A 20,075-nucleotide genomic window follows, 5' to 3' on the forward strand; every position below is an offset into this window, starting at 1 on the left:
CTTTTGTAAATCGATTTTGGCCACTATAGGTGTGGCAGGGTATACTCAGACATGAGTCCCTTTCTCACTGCTCCATCAGGATTCAAGCAAGCCGGGCCGAAGAGGCTGAAATGCCAGAAACCGGTCCCCGGTAGCTTGTCTCCTTTCTGGTAAAGAATTGGCTTGGTAGTTTAGTCTGCCCTGTTCCCATGATGCACTGGGCCAGGGACAGACTGATTTGCATATAGCCAGGTTCTGAGCTGGGATGGGGCAGTGAGATAAATAACGGTGATGGATCAAGCCCTGATCTTTGGACTGGGTAAGAGTGGTCTGCTCAATTCAGACACTCTGTTCATCACCACCCCCTTTTGTAAATCGATTTTGTGAATTGCTATGCACCGAATGTGGATACTCCTGCTTTCTTTCTTGCACTGTGGGGTCATGTACTTGCTGTGGATGCTTCTCATATTGTGTGGGGGGGGGGGATTTTAATTTGGCAATGGTGGCTCTTGAGGACAGGTCAGAGGGGAGTCATCAGTACAATATACAGGCCAGGGATGTCATGCGGGGCATTGTTGAAGAGGCAGGGCTGGTGGACAGCTGGCGCTATGTACACCCCACTGTTAAGGAAGGCACGCATTTCACGACACAGGCTCATACCTGGGCGAGGCTGGATTATATCTTCCTTTCCAGGGGGCTAGTGGCTGGATTGCATGGGGTGACACACCTCCCCAGGACTTTCTCTGACCACTGTCCGGTTCGGGTTGTGGTATCGGTGCCTGGACTGCACCGACCGCGCCCGCCTTGGAGGCTCTTCCCATCGGCCCTCCTGGACCCCATCTTTAAGGCGGAGCTGGGCGAGGAGATAGAGGCTTTCTTTCCGAGGAATAGGGGGTCTGTGGACAGTGTGGAGGTAATATGGGAGGCATTCAAAGTTACGATTCGGGGGGTCACCATCTCCAAGAGTTGTGGGGTACTCAGGACTATTGTTCGTACACTTGCTGACTTAGAAGCTGACCTACGACGCCTGGAGCGTGGCCTACTTGCTGGCCCTGACCCTGATCTCATGCACCAGTTTAGAAGTAAACTTTCGGAATACGAGATGGAAGCGGCCAGGGAAGCGAAGCATAGGGGAAAATACTGGGTGGCTAGACGGCATTGTGAAGGAGAAAGACCGGGGAAGGTGCTGGCTGCCCTTACGAGACACCAGAGGCATAGCTCGGATGTATTGGAACTGGTCTTGGCTGATGGCACGCGCTGCACGGACACGACGACTATCCGGGACACATTTCTGCAACACTACACACACTTATACACTTCCCAGCACTCAGGAGATGTGAGATATGGGGGGTTTTTGGATGAGTTGTCGCTTTGCTGGCTTTCTGATGATCATAGGGCTTTTCTGGGTAGGCCCCTGGAGGTCGACGAGATCAGGAGTGCCATCATGTCTCTTAATAATGGCAAGGCTACAGGCCTGGATGGTCTCCCCGCCGAATTTTATAAATGCTACGTAGATATTATGGCTCCGGTGTTGCGGGAGGTTTTCGAGGATTCCCTTTAAGTGGGGCGCCTACCAGGGTCTATGAGGGAAGTTGCTATCACCTCTTTGCTCAAACCCGGAAAGGATCCCCTTGATGTGGGTTCCTATAGGCCTCTTTCATTGCTCAACTGCGATGTTAAAATACTGGCCAAGGTATTGGCGATGCGTCTCTCTGAACTTATGCCCATTATAGTACTGCCTGACGAGTCAGGTTTTGTGCCTGGACGGGCGACCTCCCATAATCTTCGTACATTATTCTCTTTGATTCCGACCATATCCCCGGAGCTCCCGGTGGCTGCTATTTTTCTAGACGCGACAAAAGCGTTCGACTCGGTGGAGTGGGGTTATTTAATAGACGTCTTGTGCAGGATGGGCTTTCCCAGAATATTTATCTCATGGGTTAAACTACTCTACACTGACCCTATGGCCAGAGTGGTTATAAATGGTGTGTTGTCCTCCCCTTTTCCCGATCACGAGAGGGACCAGACAGGGGTGTCCACTCTCCCCCCTCTTGTTCGCCATTGCTATAGAGCCTCTTGCATGTAGAATTCGGCAATTGCATCGACAGAGCGCGTTTAACTGCCTTCAGCGGCAGATTGGCATATCCCTGTACGCTGATGATGTTACCCTTTATGTGAAAGACCCGCAGTCGAATCTTAATGCGTTGTTACGTGAGTTTGTTGTCTTTGGCGGCATATCTGGGGTTCATATCAATTGGCAGAAATCCCAATTCTTTCCACTCACTGCAGCGGTTCACCGTTTCCCACTTGACTACCCCCTGGAGTGGTGTGACTCGGAACTGCGATATCTGGGTATTGTTGTGTCTTTGCTCAAGGAGGAGACGCTACGGCTTAATTACGGTGTGGCTATAACTAAATTGGCAGATAGCGTCACGAGGTGGATGTCTTTACCATTGTCTATGGCGGGCAGAGCGTCTCTCATTAAAATGGTGGTGTTACCTCGCCTCTTGTATCTGTTTCAAAACATTCCGTATTATCCTGGGGCTTATTTTTTCACACGTCTCCGCTCAGAGTTGCTTCGGCTGTTCTGGGGGGGCAAACAACCACGAGTGGCGTGGTCTACACTGATGCTGCCTTATGTCGACGGGGGCTTCGACGTCCCTGAGTTTGAACTTTATTATGTCAGCGCTCAAGCGCACTACGCCTACCACTGGATGCGCCCCACGCCGTTCATGCCTCAGGTGGCCGCTGAACAGTGGGTCGCTCATCCTCTCCCATTGGAGGGCATGGTCCTGGGTAATGTTGGGGACATTCACACACATCAAACGACGGTTACCTGCACTGTTGATGCATGGAAGCGTATCGCAAAGGTGCTGGATGTTGCTTTTCTCTACTCGCCTGCGTTGCCTTTGATATATCACCCTGCTCTGTCTCTTCTGCAGGAAACTGGGTTCCAACGACTGTGCAGTCGTCTTGGGATACATACCTGGGGTGACCTGTTTCGTGAGGGCACCTTCCGTACCCTGGAGCTGTTCTTCGGGGATGGTACGTACTCCCCGCTTGATATGTTTTACTATGTCCGGTTGCGGCAGGGCCTGAGGTCACTGTTGCCTGAGTTCCCTGGGGAGCCGGGTGTGACCATACCGCTTCATGTGCTGTTACTTTCTGATGGACGTCACTTGGTGTCCAGATTGTATGGTGCCATCAGGAAACAACGTGCTGTCTCGCCTGGACGGGCGCGAGCCCACTGGGAGGCTGAGCTTGGCATTTCCATTTCTGATGACCAGTGGAAGTATTGTTGTGGTGTGACCGCTAACATCTCCTCTAGCTGCCGTCTAAAGATTATACACTACAAGTTCATACAGCGTTTTTACTACACCCCGGCTAGAAAGCTCAGGTTCCGGCTGGCGGAGGATGACAGGTGTGCTCGTTGTCATGCGCCAGGTGCCGATTTTCTTCATTTGGCATGGGAGTGTGGGGTGGTTTCGGAGTACTGGGTGCAGGTCCATGATACTCTCCAGGTTATGACCGACAATGGAGTGCCACTTGACCCTTTGGTCCTGTTGCTGGGTTATACCAAGGCGGTGCCGGCAATGTATCGTAGGTTTGTGGATGTAACTCTGCTGCTGGCAAAGAGGCGTGTGGCCTGTTGCTGGGGAAGGGGCAGGATACCGCAGTTCGAAGACTGGTTGAAAGATGTCATTTATTGTCAGGACCAATATAATGTTTACGCAGAATTGATGCCTGTGCGCTGTAGGCCCAGAGACTTTTGGAGCCCGCTGCAGGTGTACCTCCTTACCAGGGATGTGCAGGATTCTGATTCGGACAGTTCTGATCGGGTTGGGGTGGGTTAATGAGGCTTCATTTGTTGGAATTACACACTTCTCTGCCACTTGTCCAGTCTACACGATGTGAGGGTCCCTCTATTTGTACTGCTGCTTCTCTCGATATAGGGAGTATGTTATGATTATCGGCGGGGGAGCGGGGCTTTACTAACATCTCTCTTGGGATGCAGATTATGATGCCTTACCTCAGGGACTAAGGCACTGTGCACATGTGTCCGCGGCCCTGGCGCGGCTCTCCCCGTTGGAACGATATATGCTTGTTATTCGTATTGTTGATATGTTCATATGCTCTGTAATGATGCACTACGTTTCAGGCCACTGCTGTTGCTGTAACCTCATTTCGGCCCGCTGGACTTCCCCCTCTGGATATGGCACCTGGACACTTTATGTATGCCGCTGCACTACACTACACCTGTACCCTTGTATGCTTTGTATATATGTCATTGATGATCTCATGCTTGTCTTCCACCACTTGTTGCGAATAAAGGTTTAAAAAAAAGATGTACGAGATCTTCAGGCATCAGTGAAGGAGGTAATTTGGAGAGTCAATGATGCTGAAAATGGGGCCCGGAGGAACAACCTGCGTTTTGTAGGCTTTCCGGAAAATGCGGAGCAATCGTTCCGGGACACTTCCTCTTGACGTTCCTTAAGGATGCGCTTCCCACGGTGCAATTCTCCTACTGCTTTCTCATAGAAAAGGCGCACAGGATGCCGGGTGTTAGGCCACTGCCGGGAACCCCTCCGTTGATAGCTCGATTCTTGAACTTTCAGGACAGAGATATGATACTTCGTAAGTTGCGGTAAAAAGGTGAAATAAAATATGAGAACATGAAAGTGATGGTGTACCCAGACTATTTGCTGGATGTTCAAAAGCAACAGCGCACCTTTGATCCCATCAAAGTGAAACTTCGTGCTCTTGGGATCCAATATTTGCTGCTGTTTCCCACCAAACTTAGTCATCTTCCATATACATTTTGTTCAGATGCTGGAGGAAGCGTTGTCTTGGATTGAGGAAAGACCTCGGTTGCAGAGGGGGACACCCCCTCCTGCCCCCTTAACTGCTACTAGCCGAAGAGACGAAGGCAGAAAATCAAACGCCTGACATCAGTGTGGGGCACGCCAGGAAGATCCTTCAGGCTAAGAAACACGAAGGCCAACCGGTCGGATTCGGACAATGACACAGCATTGTAGTGTGAGTCGAGGACTTCTGTGAGATCCAGCAGCAATGGAGATTCGGATCAGTCGGAAAACCTTGACTCTCGGACTTCAGATGCTGCACACACTCCTATGGAGACTATTCAACACCTGGAGGCCTCGGGCTTGGGTTCCCCGGGAGGAGACCTGTGAGAGGCTGTATTGCACCGATGACATCGGGGACCCTTGCATCCTTTGTTGCAAAGTAGGGATGTATACAGCGAGTTGTGTGTGTTCTTTTTTTTTTTTCTTTTTTTGTAGTGTGCCATAGTTGAGTGGGGAGAGAGGGTGGGTGGGCTACAGACCTGTGGTTGATTTACCCGCAGCAGTGTTGTCCTGTTGACGAGTTACGGGGTGGTGGGGGTGACTTCAGAGTGTGGGGAGGGTGGGCATGACTGGTTTTGGCTGTTATTTTAGATTTTGGGTTGGGGAGAGGGGTTTTTATTTTGGTTTGAGAAATCGCTTGCGCAGTGATGTAGCAAGGTGGCAGAACAGCGAGTTGGCATGCATCATGACATTGAGGAAGTGACAGCAGTGGGGAGAGGGTAGCAGACCCTTTGAGGAGCTAGACAAAATGCACCATCACGATGTTTACATCTATTACTGACATGTACACGCTCCTCTCTTGGAATGCAAATGGGATGGAGAGCAAGGTTAAGAGAGGACTGGTGACCGCATACTATAAAAGGTTGAAACCAGATGTCATTCTCTTACAAGAGACGCACTTAAAGGGCACTTAGTGTGGGTTCCTAGGTAGAGGTGCATATACAACTATGGCCCACACTGGGTTCTCCACCTGGGCAAAGGGTGTGGCGATACTCATCAAGATAAAGTCACTCTTCAGAATAAAATGCACCTGGGCAGATCCTAACGGTACATATGTAGCGATCAAAGGGATATGGAATAGAAAACATATTACCTTGATTAGTGTATATGCACCACCCAAGCTTCAAAGGCAAACGATGGATAAACTTGCAGCAATTTTATTAGAGGCTGGGTCAGATAAACACATTATAGGGGGTGACTTTAATGATGTAATGGACCCTACGAGCGACCGCACGACTGTCCCGACCAGGACTCCCAAGGTGACGCAGCTCAAGCGGTTTGCAGACACTTTAGCGCTTACAGACATATGGCGGAGGCAACATTTTATTCAGGGGCACACAAAGCCTTTTCAAGGATAGTTTACATTTTTGCCCCGGTGGGAGAACTTGGGGAGGTACAGAAGGTATAATATTTGACAAGGGGCCTCGCTGATCACTCACCCTTGTGGCTCACGGTGGGTGCCCACACACTTCGACAGAAGGGGGAGTGGAAGTTGAACCCGTCGGAACTTAAAGACCCGCAGGTCGCTAAGGAACTCAAGGTGGACACAGTTGTATTTTAGAGAGAATGTTGGGTTAGTGGTTTCGGCTATTACTCTATGGGAGGCTTACAAACCTGTGCTGCGAGACAGGGCGCAGAATATTATAGCACATAAAAATGAAGGGAGGAAGAAGTGATCACGGGACTGGAATCCCAATTACTGCAGCTCGAATCACAGGTTAGTGCGGGTAGTGATCCCTTCATGTGCCGCAGCCTACAACTTCTCCAACAGGAATATTTTTTGCTGGCCAAAAGAGAAGCTCAGCATGCGATACAAGCCATGCACCGGCGTCTATATGACGTAGGTGACAAGGCAGGTAGGTTGCTGGCATGGCTTAGCAAAAAAGAGCTTGACAGTAGAATGGTTTCGGAGATACTAACAGAGGTTGGTCAAACCCATCTGACCCCAGTTGCAATAGCTAATGCATTTGCAGACTATTATTAGACTTTTTACACAGAATGTAACCTAGCTGAGTTGTCACACATACAAGGGTATCTTCGAGAGATACAACTCCCCAAATTAACGGAAGATGAGTCCAAGACGTTAGATGACAAGATCACAAAAGAAGAAATTACGTCAGTGATTGACCTACTGAAAACGGGAAAGGTCCCCGGGACCTAATGGGCTTCTTCCAGAATTTTTTAAGCAACATGCAGCGCTCTTTGGCCCGCACCTCCTCAATCTATATTTGGAGGTGCACAAGGCGGGAAGTCTCCCCAGGGACTTGCGGACGGCCACGATTGCAGTAATCCCTAAAAAGGACAGGCCACTGCAGGCGTGCAGTTTGTATCGCCCTATCTCTCTCATAAATATAGAAAATAAGATACTAGCTAGAATATTAGCAAATAGACTTGCTATAGTAATTACTGGCCTCATTCATAGAGATCGATCCAGCTTTATGCCCAAAAGGTCGACTAGGCTTACCTTGAGGAGGCTACACAATTGGCTGTAAGTGGCTGCTATAAGAGACGATCCACACCTTGTTCTCTCCCTTGATGCTGAGAAGGCATTTGACACTGTCCACTGGCCTTTTCTTATGTCCGTCCTGGAGGAGTTTGGGATTGGTCCGGTATTTAGGTGTTTGAGTTGCAGTCCTTTATGAGAGACCTGTGGCCAGGGTCAGAGTAAATAGAGTAGTTTCACAGGAATTCCCAATAGGTAGAGGCACGTGCCAGGGTTGCCCGTTGTCGCCCTTGCTCTTTGCCCTGGTATTGGAACAACTTGCTTGTGTGATCTGTTCGCACCCGGATATCTCGGGATTCAGGAGTGGAGAAAATGTTGAGACCGACGAACGCATATCCCTGTATGCAGACGATATACTAATGTATGTCACTAACCCAGAGAAGACACTTCCCGCAATAATGGTTAGTTGTGAGACGTATGGTAGACATGCAGGGTACAAAATTAACTGGGGGACATCATACGTGTACCCCGTAGGCGAGAGCGGCGGTCATACTGACGGCCCCAGCCAACTCCAGCTGGCACAGGAGGGCATAACATACCTGGGAATTTACGTCACAACAAATGCGACAACAGCGCTGGTTCGCAATCTTTACAGGGTGCTCAGGGACTTTCGAGCTGACTTCGAAAGGTGGAAGACTCTACCACTTACGTTGCTAGGTAGGGCTCCATGTATAAAATGAGTGCTCCCCAAATTACTCTATGTGCTGCAAAATACGTACCAGCTTATACCAGTTGAGGTGTTCAATAAAATTGATGACTTACTGCGTACGTTTATTTGAGATGGGAAGCCGCTGAGGATAGCTCTGGCGACGTTGTAGCGTAATCAGTACAATGACTGTATTTCTCTGCCAGATCGTCCAGCGTATTATTGGCCAGCCCATCTAATTGTGGTGAATGAATGGCAACATATGGAGAGAGATCACCCCACTTATGCACTTGAACACACACAGTTTGCCAAACGCCCACACATGGGAGTAGTGGTACTGCACAACTCCTGACAGTGATACGGATTGTTGTAACTGCCTGGAAACTGGTTGAGCGACAAATTAAATGGGACGGCCGAGTCCCCAAGAAAACTCCGCTATGGGTGGGTAGCCGGCTTCCGGAAATCACAAAAATGCGAGGATTCCGACGATGGGACTTACTAGTCATTTCCCTACTTAAGGACATACTATACAGTAAAGAGCTGGTTACCTTTACACACCTGTCCGAATATGACATGAATAAGACTCAACGCTACAGATACCTGCAGCTGACCCGTGCGTGGTGAGCGCAAAATATAGACACTACGGACATCCCTGAGTATGCACCTGTGATGGGGCGACTCCTGATGGGGGAGATACCGGAGAAGGCTATCTCATGGACGTATTGGACACTAATTAATAACAAGTAAAGACACTTTGCATAAGTTGAGAGCGAAATGGGAGTCAGAGCTGGGTGAGCTAGATGACTTAGACTGGGAAATGGCGCTGATGCACCGCGCGAAGTAACCATTAAGACTATGCTCCGACTGATTCAATTCAAGTATTTGCATAGAGCATGTTATGACAGAGTGCGACTACATCGCATAGGGAGGCGGAAACCCCAGATTGCTTGCGCTGTAGGGCATCGATAGGCACATTCTTCCATACAGTGGGGGACTGCCATCAGATTCAACGGTATTGGAACACCTTGGTGGGAGAGCTAGGTGCGGTTCTGGGTGTGACAGTTCCGCTCAGCCAGCTGTTTGTTTTACCCGTAATTTCCACTGAAATTGATCTTCCCAAACCAAAGTTAACCCTACTTCAATTGGGATTAGCGGTGGCGAAACATGACCTGGCTAAGGCGTGGGGGGCAGAGGCAAACCCATCTTTACTAGAATGGAAAAAAAGCATGGACATGTATATGTTGGGGGGAAAGACGACTTATAAGGTACGGAGTTGTCCCAAAAAGTTCTGGAAAATATGGAAACCATGGCTTACACATTATGGTATCTCACTCTCGGGTACACCATGATCTCCTATGGCGGGGGTATGGGCCACAAAACAAGAAAGTGACCACAATGGTCTTTAGAAGTATATGAAGAGGTTCTGGATTGTCCATCATGATGGTTTTTAGGTCTCTCCTGTCGATGCGCATGCGCATCGAGCTTGCGAGACTATGGGGGCTTAAACACTCTTTAACCAACTTGCAAGGAATCGTGGCGATTCCTTGCAGTGCCCGTGAAATTTAAGCTCAATGCGCATGCGCATTGAGCTTAAAAGCACGTGCACATGCCCCCAGCCGCCTGCCTTGCCCACTCTCTCTCTCACAGCCTCCCCCAGCTCCGCCCCCTCACTTCTTGGTTGCACGGCCGCTAGGCCGTGCCTCCCCTACTCTCCTCCCCCCTCCTCCTCCTACTCTCCTCCCCCTCCTCCTCCTACTCTCCTCCCCTGCCTGCCGTGTCGCACCTCTCCCCGCTCCGCCCCCTCCCCTGCCCGCCGTGTCGCAGAACACAGAAGCTTGCCTGTTAATTCACTTGTTTGCTTGAAACATCTGCTCTCTCTCCCCTCACGACGCCCCTCCCGCTCCGCCCCCTCCCCACTCTCTCTCCCAGCACTCTAGCACTGCTTGTTTTTTTTTTTAAATGATTGTGCTCGGCCATCACGCTGCCTACCACGATGCCCGCTAGCATGGGTTTTATTTTCATTAATTTGCTCCTGCTCCACGCTGCCTAGCTACCCTCTTCCCCTGCACGCCTCCTCTTCCTCACTGGTGCCATTGTATCTGCCCCCCCTTCCCCTGCTATCATGTTCTCTCTGTTCCCCAGCCTGCCGAGAGCAGCTCTTCCTGCTCTGCCCTCTCCCCACTCTCTCTCCCCCTCATGACGCCCCTCCCGCTCCGCCCCCTCCCCACTCTCTCTCCCAGCACTCTAGCACTGCTTGTTTTTTTAAATGATTGTGCTCGGACATCACGCTGCCTACCACGATGCCCGCTATCATGGGTTTTATTTTCCTTAATTTGCTCCTGCTCCACGCTGCCTAGCTAGCACTGTGCCCAGTTTCCTTTTTTTTGTAAATCTTTCCTGCCTGTGTTAATGTACATAAAAACGTTAGACAATAAACACTGGCGTGAAAGCAACTTATCACCCAATGCACGTGCATGCATCTCCCGGTCGCCACCCCAGTCTCCACTGCCCTCTCTTCCCTCCGCCCCCCTCGGTCGTCTGCTCGCCTTCTCTACACCAGGTCCCATCACCCCTGCAGAGCACCCTCGTCTCCCACTGGTGCCATTGTATCCGCCCCCCCTCTCCCCCTGCTATCATGTTCTCTCTGTTCCTGCTCCGCCCTCTCCCCACTCTCTCTCCCCCCCTCACAACGCCCCTCCCGCTCCGCCCCCTCCCCACTCTCTCTCCCAGCACTCTAGCACTGCTTGTTTTTTTAAATGATTGTGCTCGGACATCACGCTGCCTACCACGATGCCCGCTATCATGGGTTTTATTTTCATTAATTTGCTCCTGCTCCACGCTGCCTACCTAGCACTGTGCCCAGTTTCCTTTTTTTAAAAAATCTTTGCTGCCTGTGTTAATGTACATAAAAACGTTAGACAATAAACACTGGCGTGAAAGCAACTTATCACCCAATGCACGTGCATGCATCTCCCGGTCGCCACCCCAGTCTCCACTGCCCTCTCTTCCCTCCGCCCCCCACGGTCGTCTGCTCGCCTTCTCTACACCAGGTCCCATCACCCCTGCAGAGCACCCTCGTCTCCCCTCCCTCGCCCCCGCCTGTTGCACCATGCCTGCAAACGCTGCGCAGCTCCACGCATGGACCTGTGTGGACACCATGGAGTGTAACAACAGCATGTTTGTTGTGCGGATTATTTTCCTTTCGAGAATGATGTCATATGCAAAGCCACATGGTAATACAACGGCATGACTTGTAATTGAACGTCACGAATGCAATACTTGGAATAGTAAAGGTATGAAGCGGATTTCAAACTCATTCGTTCTTTATCATGATTGCAAATCAGACCCAGCGTGTCTCGTGGCGCATGCAGAGACCAGCTGTAATTAAAACATAGGGATGATTAATGTAATACAATTTTGCAATGGTTCGCATCACTTCATGGTTTGGTTTATTTTGATATCGATTGTTGGCAAAGATTGAATCCACATAATGTGTTCAATGTTTATCCTTTCGTAGTTACATGACAGAATCTAGTTCAGGACGTCCCTTCAGACATCATAGGCTGGTTAAACTAAAACATCTGTGATTATTTATTACATGTATGGCCTTCATGCGCGCCCCCCCTCTTCCCGCCCCTCTCCCTCTATCTTTTCTCTGTGGTCTTGTACTTTAAGGGTGTTGGTGATTACATCAGAGGCACCACCATCATTTGTCTTCAAAGGCTTGAAGGCAATCTGCTTCCCCGCCCCCCTCCCCCCCCCCTGGTGTTTATGGCTTTTCTCGCTCGCTAATGCGTTTTTTCCCCCTCCCACCCTTCCTTTGATGTCCTCCACGTGTGGTCTCTGCCTGTCGCCTCTCCATCCTTCACAGCCCCTCTCTGTCATGGAGTCTCAAATTTGGGGACTACATCTTCAAAACAAGCCTGTTCATGCTGACACTTGCAATTATAATCCTTTCTTTCTTTCCTTTCATCCTTTCTTTCCTTCCTTTCTTTCCTTCCTTTCCTTCCTTCCTTTCTTTCTTTCTTTCCTTCCTATCTTCTTCCTTCTTTCTATCATTCTTTCTTTCTTCCCTTCCCTTCCTTTCCATCCTTTCTTGCCTTCCTTTTCTTTCCTCCATTCCTTCCTTCCTTTCCTCCCTCCCTTTCATTCCTTTCTTTCTTTCCTTCCTACCTTCTTCCTTCTTTCATTCCTTTCTTCCCTTCCACATTATCACTCAGCACCACCACGGTATCACTCAGTGCCACCCATCACTCAGCGCCACTCCAGCATCACTCAGCACCACCACATCATCACTCAGCACAACCACAGCACCACTCAGCACCACCACAGCACCACTACTCAGCACCACCACACCATCACTCAGCGCCACCACAGAACCAACTTCCCTTCAACATTATCACTCAGCACCACCACAGCACCACCACAGCACCACTCAGCGCCACCACAGAACCACCACAGCACCACTCAGCACCACCACATCACCACCACAGCATCACTCAGCAATACCACAGCATCACTCGGCACCACCCCAGCATCACTCAGCACCACCCCAGCTTCACTCAGCACCACTCACCATCACCACATCATCACTCAGCATCACTCAGCACCACCACAGCACCACTCAGCATTACCACATCATCACTCAGCGCAGCATCACTCAGCACCACCACATTATCACTCAGCACCACCACATTATCACTCAACACCACCACATTATCACTCAGCGCCACACCAGCATCACTCAGTGACACTCAGCACCTCCCCAGCATCACTCAGCACCACCCCAGCATCACTCAGTGCCACTCAGCACCACCCCAGCATCACTCAGCACCACCCCAGCATCACTCAGCACCACCCCAGCATCACTCAGCACCACCCCAGCATCACTCAGCACCACCCCAGCATCACTCAGCGCAACCACAGCATCACTCAGCACCACCCCAGCATCACTCAGCACCACCCCAGCATCACTCAGCGCAACCACAGCATCACTCAGCACCACCACAGCATCACTGGTTCAAATATGTTCTTTCAATGTTTCAAGCTGTTTTCAAGCTTTCAAGCTTTATTACAAATCACAAAAAAGATGTTAATATTTCACTTCTGTTCTTGGATTTTCGTCACAATAAAAAACACTGGTTATAATCTTCACAAAAGTTAGTTACAAAAGTTTAAGCTATTGCCATTACAAATTTAATAAATTATTTAACAATTAATTTAAAAAAAAGCCATTGTTATTTGTAATATCAATACATCTAAGTCACGTAAATAAAAAACATGTTGCATTACAAATGCTATAGGTGTCACATTTGCAAAAGTTATAACTATTGGCATTGTAAATGACAAAGCTATTAATTTAGCTATTTTAACAAACGCATAAAAAAAAAATTATTTTATAAGGCCAATAGCTCAAACTTTCCTAATGCGAGACCTATTGCATTTCCAATGCTTGTTGTATGATGCTGCCGTTGTAGTGATTGTGCTGCTGCGTTTTGCCACTGAACAATGTCTTTGCAATGTATTTAAGAAAATGTTAATAAATATATTATTTAAAAAAAAAATCTTTGTTGAATTGTTGTGCATAAGGAGTGCCAAATCAATACTCTGGGTTAAATTTGTGTCTGATTGGTTTAATAAGCTGGGATTGATAAGGTTATGGATTAACCCAGAAAGAATGTGTAAGACCGAAATTAATATCACAAAAAATATGTTATTGTACCTACAACCAAGATATTCATTTACATAATCATTGATTTGGTAAATTAACAAACTGATTTTTACACATAAAACTGTTTTCTCGCTATGAGGATTTTTTAGATTTCATCTCTTGCCCTCTAGCCAAAAGTCTTTATATCTATTTTCGACTTGGCACTCTCCCTTTGAGATCAGTAACTAGTTAATGGCACAAGGCTCCCGGTATTAACACCTGTCCGGCATGTGGCTTGGCAGATCATGAAGATGAGGGTCAAATATTATTCTTCTGTCCGAGCTACCATGACTCGCGCCGTAAATGGATTATTCCTGTATGCTAAAATCTGAAATCAACAAAATATATAGTGGCCCTCAGAATATTAAGGAGCAACACCACTCCAGTAATAGCCTTTCTACGAGCAAATCTTTACTGGCAGTTTGGCAGACTATTAACCGTGCCCTCAAGTGACTAGGCCAAAATCTTTTACTGACTGTTTATCTTATTAATATTGCTTTGATATATACAGCTGGATGATAGTTTTTATGTATTTTATTTACGTTTTTATTGCTTGTTTTGCACACAGTCTTGCTTGACTTCTGCTTCTATTTTGCACATAAGTAAATAAATGTTTTTTTTAATAGTGACGTTCTTAATGAATTGCCCTATGGCATGTCTTAAAATGGTCCTATGATATATCTCTTGTAATGTTTTTATATATGTGCACTTTGATGGTACTCGGTTACCAAATAAAGATCATTACTACTACTACTGTTGGTATTTCATGTGAAAATAGGTATCTTTTGGTATACTTTGGAAATACAAGCATTTCAAGCATGTTCGCGAAGCACGGAAGACCTGCAGTCTACCCAACTTGTGCAAGGCCTTTCAATGAGCAAAACAGTTGTTACTTCGAAGAAATCTGTTTTTTCTAAACACTTTAAATGTTTTTTCATTACATTTTGCTAATTTAAGTTTTAAATGTGAGACAATAATGGCCACTGTCTGGATCCCTCTAAATGTAGTCCACTTCCTTTGTACTGACTTCAACTCTTCCAATATTTATATACAGGCTCTCTGCCATACAATATGAGCGTGATAAGCAGGGATCTAGACTAATTTGCCTTCAGACCCCTCCACCTCATTTAAGAATACTACCATTGGATCCAAGGATATCTTTAAACCCTTAACATGTTTTATTTTTGCATGGAATAATTGCATCTTTTCTACATGGCTACCACTTAGATCAATGCCTTTATTATGCAAACATGCTCTCCAGCAGGATATCTCCGTTTATGTACTATCTCCGCTACTGTCTTTTATCTATATTTGACACTCTCCGTATGAATGATATGTTTGTCATGTTGGTGTTTGCCATTAATGTTTCCTGCGGGCTATCTTCTGTAAAGACTGCTCACTTATAATATTTGAAACCCCGTTTTTGTTGCGCTAAAGAAATGCATTTTTTCTAATTTAGGATTAGGAACTAAAAAGCATCCTATCCATTTTCTGGTACCGCATGGATTATTTCAAATAAAGAATCTCCCCACGCCGAAATATAATGAACTTCTTTTCTGGTTTGAAAGTTTCGAAGAAGCCAAAATTGAAGGAATAGTATGGCATTGCAAAGATGGAGCTTTGATAAAGGTGAGTAAATCTTATGGGATAGTAATGGTCTTTTATTTGGTAAGTAAAGAAGTGCAAGGAACAAAGCAACAGAGAACCTGCAGTTTGTTTTTGTATTTAATACTATTGTGCAATAATAACTTTTTTTGGTCTTTACTTTCAAATTTGGTAAAATTATCACAAAATTATTTTTACTCAAACACGGACACTCCTAATTCTATACTTTCCCATTCAAGAGAAACATCATAAAGATTTTTGTAGATGTGTTAACATGAAATTGTCTGTGTTGTAAATAGAATTACCTTTTTCCAATAGAGCAGGCAGCTCTCTTTCAAAGGATAGCTTGAAAAATGTTGTTTTGATTTTTGTCCTGATTTAGACAGTTGTATAAAACCTAGGCACCCCCTAACCATGATTGTGTTTGATAAACTTTTGTGAAAGATGAGCATGTGATAACATAGGTTCACAGTGACTCAATTGAGTGAAGCATGCTTTAGAATTGGTTTACTATGTAGCCTCTTAGTGATAAGTTTTTAATTGCAGCTATTTTGACTCGTGGATACAAGCGACATAATACATTTTGTTCTGTCTCTAATTCAAAATAAGGTCAACACTACAGCTGGGTCGAATTCGATTGTAAATATTGTTGTTTTCTTTTGTACATGTTTACACTCAATACCCTATACCATTTACACAACAACTATAAAAAATATGAGTAGTGTTAGGGATTCTAGGGTTCAAAAGATGGCAACTTAAGCATTTTGGCTGGATAGCTGGCCGAAACATGCTTACCAAACGATTACAGTGGCAACCATGCTGCCTAACTGGTAATTTTAGCTTCATACAACTGTGGATCCAAAGCTTTACAATGTCCTTCTGTTAAAAAAGATAAGATCTCCACCAGGCGCCCAGTCAGACAGGTATGCTATCTGTTCTGAATGAGGAGTGGGCCCGATGATGAAGTGTGCCACCATTGGTGGGTGCGGGTCTCAGTCCTGAAGAAAAGACGCCTTTTTAACAAAAAAGGATTCCATGAAGAAGCTTCTTATAAAGATTTGCCATACCTTTTGTTTTAGAACTTACCCAGACCTTCCTAATGTCTAGGGCAAAGGATATGATAGAGACAAGTGTTTGCCCAGCCATTTCCATCAGTTTTTCCAGTTCTAAGTACATTAATGCCAATGGTGTGAAAGCAATGACTCTAAGGGTATTAGTTAGTGTTCAAATTTAAAACCGCACAATTAATTGCTGGAAGCAAGGGGGGAAACAAGGGAGTCAAAAATACAATTTGACAACAGAAATGAGATTTAGTAATCATATATATTTGTTCTAAATAACTTCAAACATGTTTGACATGTATAAAAAAGCAGCACTGCGTTACATTGAATGGCATGTAACCTGTGGGATACTGTGCACAAGTGCTCGTGAAATGGTGATGGCGCATTTGACACGTGAGCAAGTATGTACAGCGACTAGAAGGGGCGCAACAAAAAACAGTTGGTGGTGAAATTTACAAAGTAGAGATACCCAAACAATGAATGATAATATATACAAGAGGATGAATGATAATATATACAAGAGGAATCAAGATGGGTATCTTCATGGAATTCGCGCCGAGATTTTCGCTGCACTAGTCGACAGCGTTTTGACCTGTTGGAGTATTTGGGCCATCATCAGGACCAGAGTACTCCTAATTATTGACAGTGCTATATGTAAGAATGAGAACACTCATTGGTGGACCGAGTCAAGTGAGAAGTAGGAGGGGAAAATAAATAAAAGAAAAAAGGAGGGGGCGGTTGGGTTTACGGATGAGCCCAAGAGGGAAGTTGAAGATAGGTTAGAGTGCAGCGAACACGTGAAAGAGCTTAGGAAGGTTACCGCGTGTCTAGGCTCAAGGAAAGGCAAAGGGAGCAAGTAAGTTGTCCCCGTCTGTGATTTGGGAAGAGCAGAGACTGCCAGGTGGAGTCGCTGCGACTTACGCGTAGTACTCAACTGGAATCCCAATCGTAGGCATGTGGAACTCCTGTATAAATCGGGTAAAGGACGCATGTGTCTTAAGTAAGAGAAAACAGGATAAGTATGCCGGTAGGGGATTGGCGATGAGATTTCGGAACTAGAAGGAAAAAGAGACTCACTGGTCTGGAAGAGTCCTTGTTAAACACGTCAGGATGTCTCTGGCAGAGGGTCCAGAGTGGGTCCGGTGGTTGATGTGCGGTTCCGCAGTAAGTCACGGCTGTAGGAAAAGGTAAACAGGGGAAGAAGGGGGGTGGAGAGTCAAATAAGTGTGGAGCATGCTAGGGTCAAGTAAGGAGTAAGACGCTACAAAGGTGGGTCTAGTTTGGAAATAGCATAGAGACTAAAAGAAGCGCTGTCTAGATAAGGTAGAAAGTGCGGTCGCGCTTGAGTAAGGAGATGGACCCACACAACAACCACCGGACCCACTCTGAACCCTCTGCCAGAGACATCCTGACGTGTTTAACACTGACTCTTCCAGACCAGTGAGTCCCTTTTTCCTTCTAGTTGTGTCCTTGTTTGTTTAGTAGGAGGTCAGCCTTGTGACCCCTGGAGTCAACCTTTTCCTGGGTACAAGGGAAAGAGCAGGTCCAGTCTTCTAGGCTCTTCTCAGGTATGAGACAACCGGTTCAGGCCTCTTCTGATCTTCCATAGGTCATGGGGTGTTCTGAAGTGGAGATGCCACATTCATGCCTGGCATGGACTAGTTGGTTGGAATGAACCCTGCGGATGCGCTAGCCAAAGGGGTAACTCTTTCTGAGGGGTAGTCCTACCCATGTTGGGCATTTTCAAAATGGCAAAGTCTTCGGCCACACTGATCTTGGGCTCTGGGTGTATGTGGGGAGTGTACTATGGTAATCTCAGTGTCCTCCCACATCAAACACCAAAATCAAGTTTTAGGCAGTACCTGTATCCACAGCAACTTCAGAGACAGAAGTCTGGTAGAACCAAGCTGAGTTTACAGCAAACAGATATGCAAAAAACAATAATTGTTTTGTCTTCAGACCTTTACCCTTTGAAGTGTACCTCGAAACCTATATGTAAATTTTGCAGACTTGTCAAACAGGTTGTGACACTGTTATGTCAAAAAGAGGGCCCGGTGTGATTGAGCAAGTGTCAGCAAACATTTGCCTGTGACAGGGAAGTGCACCCCAAGTATCATATGAAAAATAGTTGTTTCATAATTTTTTCTACCTCGTCCCATTCCCACAATACAGTGGTAGTATTTAATATTGCATCCCAGTGCTTTCCCATGGAACAGCCAACCATGCTACAGTGATAATAGCTTTGAGGTGCTACTCATTGTTAGGACATGTTTAATATTAAACTTGTGCATAACCTAATTTTAAATACTGTGCACACTTACTTAATAGCAATATGGCCTTCCTAGAGGTGAATTATCAAGATTTAAAAAGAAGGTTTAGGCATGACAAAAGGGAATCTGCACAGCCAGGCTACTGGTGGCAGGCCTGCAGTCATGTTTACATTGTCACTGTAGTGGATGGTGCAATGGATGCTGCAGTCCAGTTGAGACATTTAACACACACTAGAGAAAAACAAATTCTGGAATTTGTGGGAAACGTATAATTTGCTAAATATTAGAGGGTCCAATGATTAAGGCAAAGGAAACAACGATTTCAAGTCAATTCCTTGATCCGAGTAGTCAAAATGACTAGCTCCCCTCTGCCGAAAATCGTGTGCCTTTCGGTTTGGACAATAGAATTTATCAAAAGGACAAGGGTAAAAAGTACTTCATTCAGGGCAAACCAGGGCTTCTCACTCCAAAGCACTGAATGGATACTGGGACTTTTGACTCCTGCTTACCTCAAGGGAATTTGCTCGATGAGGACTTAAAACAAAAAAAAAGACATTTATGCATTCAGTCTGGATGTGACTAAATACTCCCTGGGGAAATGACCCACCGGGGGGAAAGGCCATGGAATACCCTAGAATTTAGGGTGTAAGTGCCAAAATCCTTCAGGTAGCAATGAGTTCCAATCTGCTTGAGAGTTGCAGAGTTGTCTTAGCCCATGAAGGTGAACCGCTTTCCCACCTATTCTCTTCTCCAGTCCGTAGTGTTAGAATTCTTGGCGATGTCAACCTGTCTCTTGTTCTGGATCCCCCCTCTTGCTTGTTGACTTATTTGACTGTTGAAATGCTGTCCGCCCTCAAAAACAAAAAACTGCAACAGGTGTTTTAGGAAGTTCATGTGGGTTTCCAGTTCCTTCTGAGACTAACTTTCTCCTATAACATTTTTATTTCATGAAGCCTCAGCCCTAATAGCTGGCATTCAACTCTGTTAGGATATTCAGTGCTAGTCTGAAGGATGCTTGTTTATTCCACGCCTCCCTGAGGTCCAGCCACCGTAGCAACTCCTTCCTGGCTTCCTCAGGCAGTGGAATTTCTTTGGCTAGGAGAGTCCCTTTTGTAGATAAATAATCTGGAGTCTCTGAAGGACCAGATAGTGCAATGGGTGTAGAAGGCTATAGGAGGCCCACTATCCTGGCAAGAACTCATAGGAGCATGCTTTCCAATGTGAGCATTTTTCTAAGTACTCTTTTTATTTGAGGGTTAGTTCCAGTGTGTATTGTGAATCCAAGGAAGTTCATCATCCTTTTGGGAATCAAGAGTGAATTCTTTCCTGATTGATTTGGAAACCTAGGTCTTCCCGAAAAAAGCGAGCCATTTGAGCTTATTCCAGTAAGGTATCTGTCCTGATCGATGAAAATTAGATCGCCCAGGTAATGATTA

General features: G+C 46.4%; 1 protein-coding gene across 1 annotated transcript in view; it reads left to right on the forward strand.

Annotated features, from left to right (window-relative positions):
* RLIG1 (RNA 5'-phosphate and 3'-OH ligase 1) overlaps positions 1–20,075 on the forward strand; it is a 199,569-nt gene that overhangs the window by 134,604 nt on the left and 44,890 nt on the right. The window contains exon 6 of the mRNA XM_086918000.1: positions 15,163–15,332. Within this exon, the coding sequence (XP_086774126.1) occupies positions 15,163–15,332 (170 nt within the window). The remainder of the gene's footprint in view (positions 1–15,162; positions 15,333–20,075) is intronic.

Source organism: Lissotriton vulgaris, chromosome 1_1, assembly GCF_964263255.1.
Source record: "Lissotriton vulgaris chromosome 1_1, aLisVul1.2, whole genome shotgun sequence".
In the NCBI taxonomy this organism is placed as follows: domain Eukaryota; kingdom Metazoa; phylum Chordata; class Amphibia; order Caudata; family Salamandridae; genus Lissotriton; species Lissotriton vulgaris.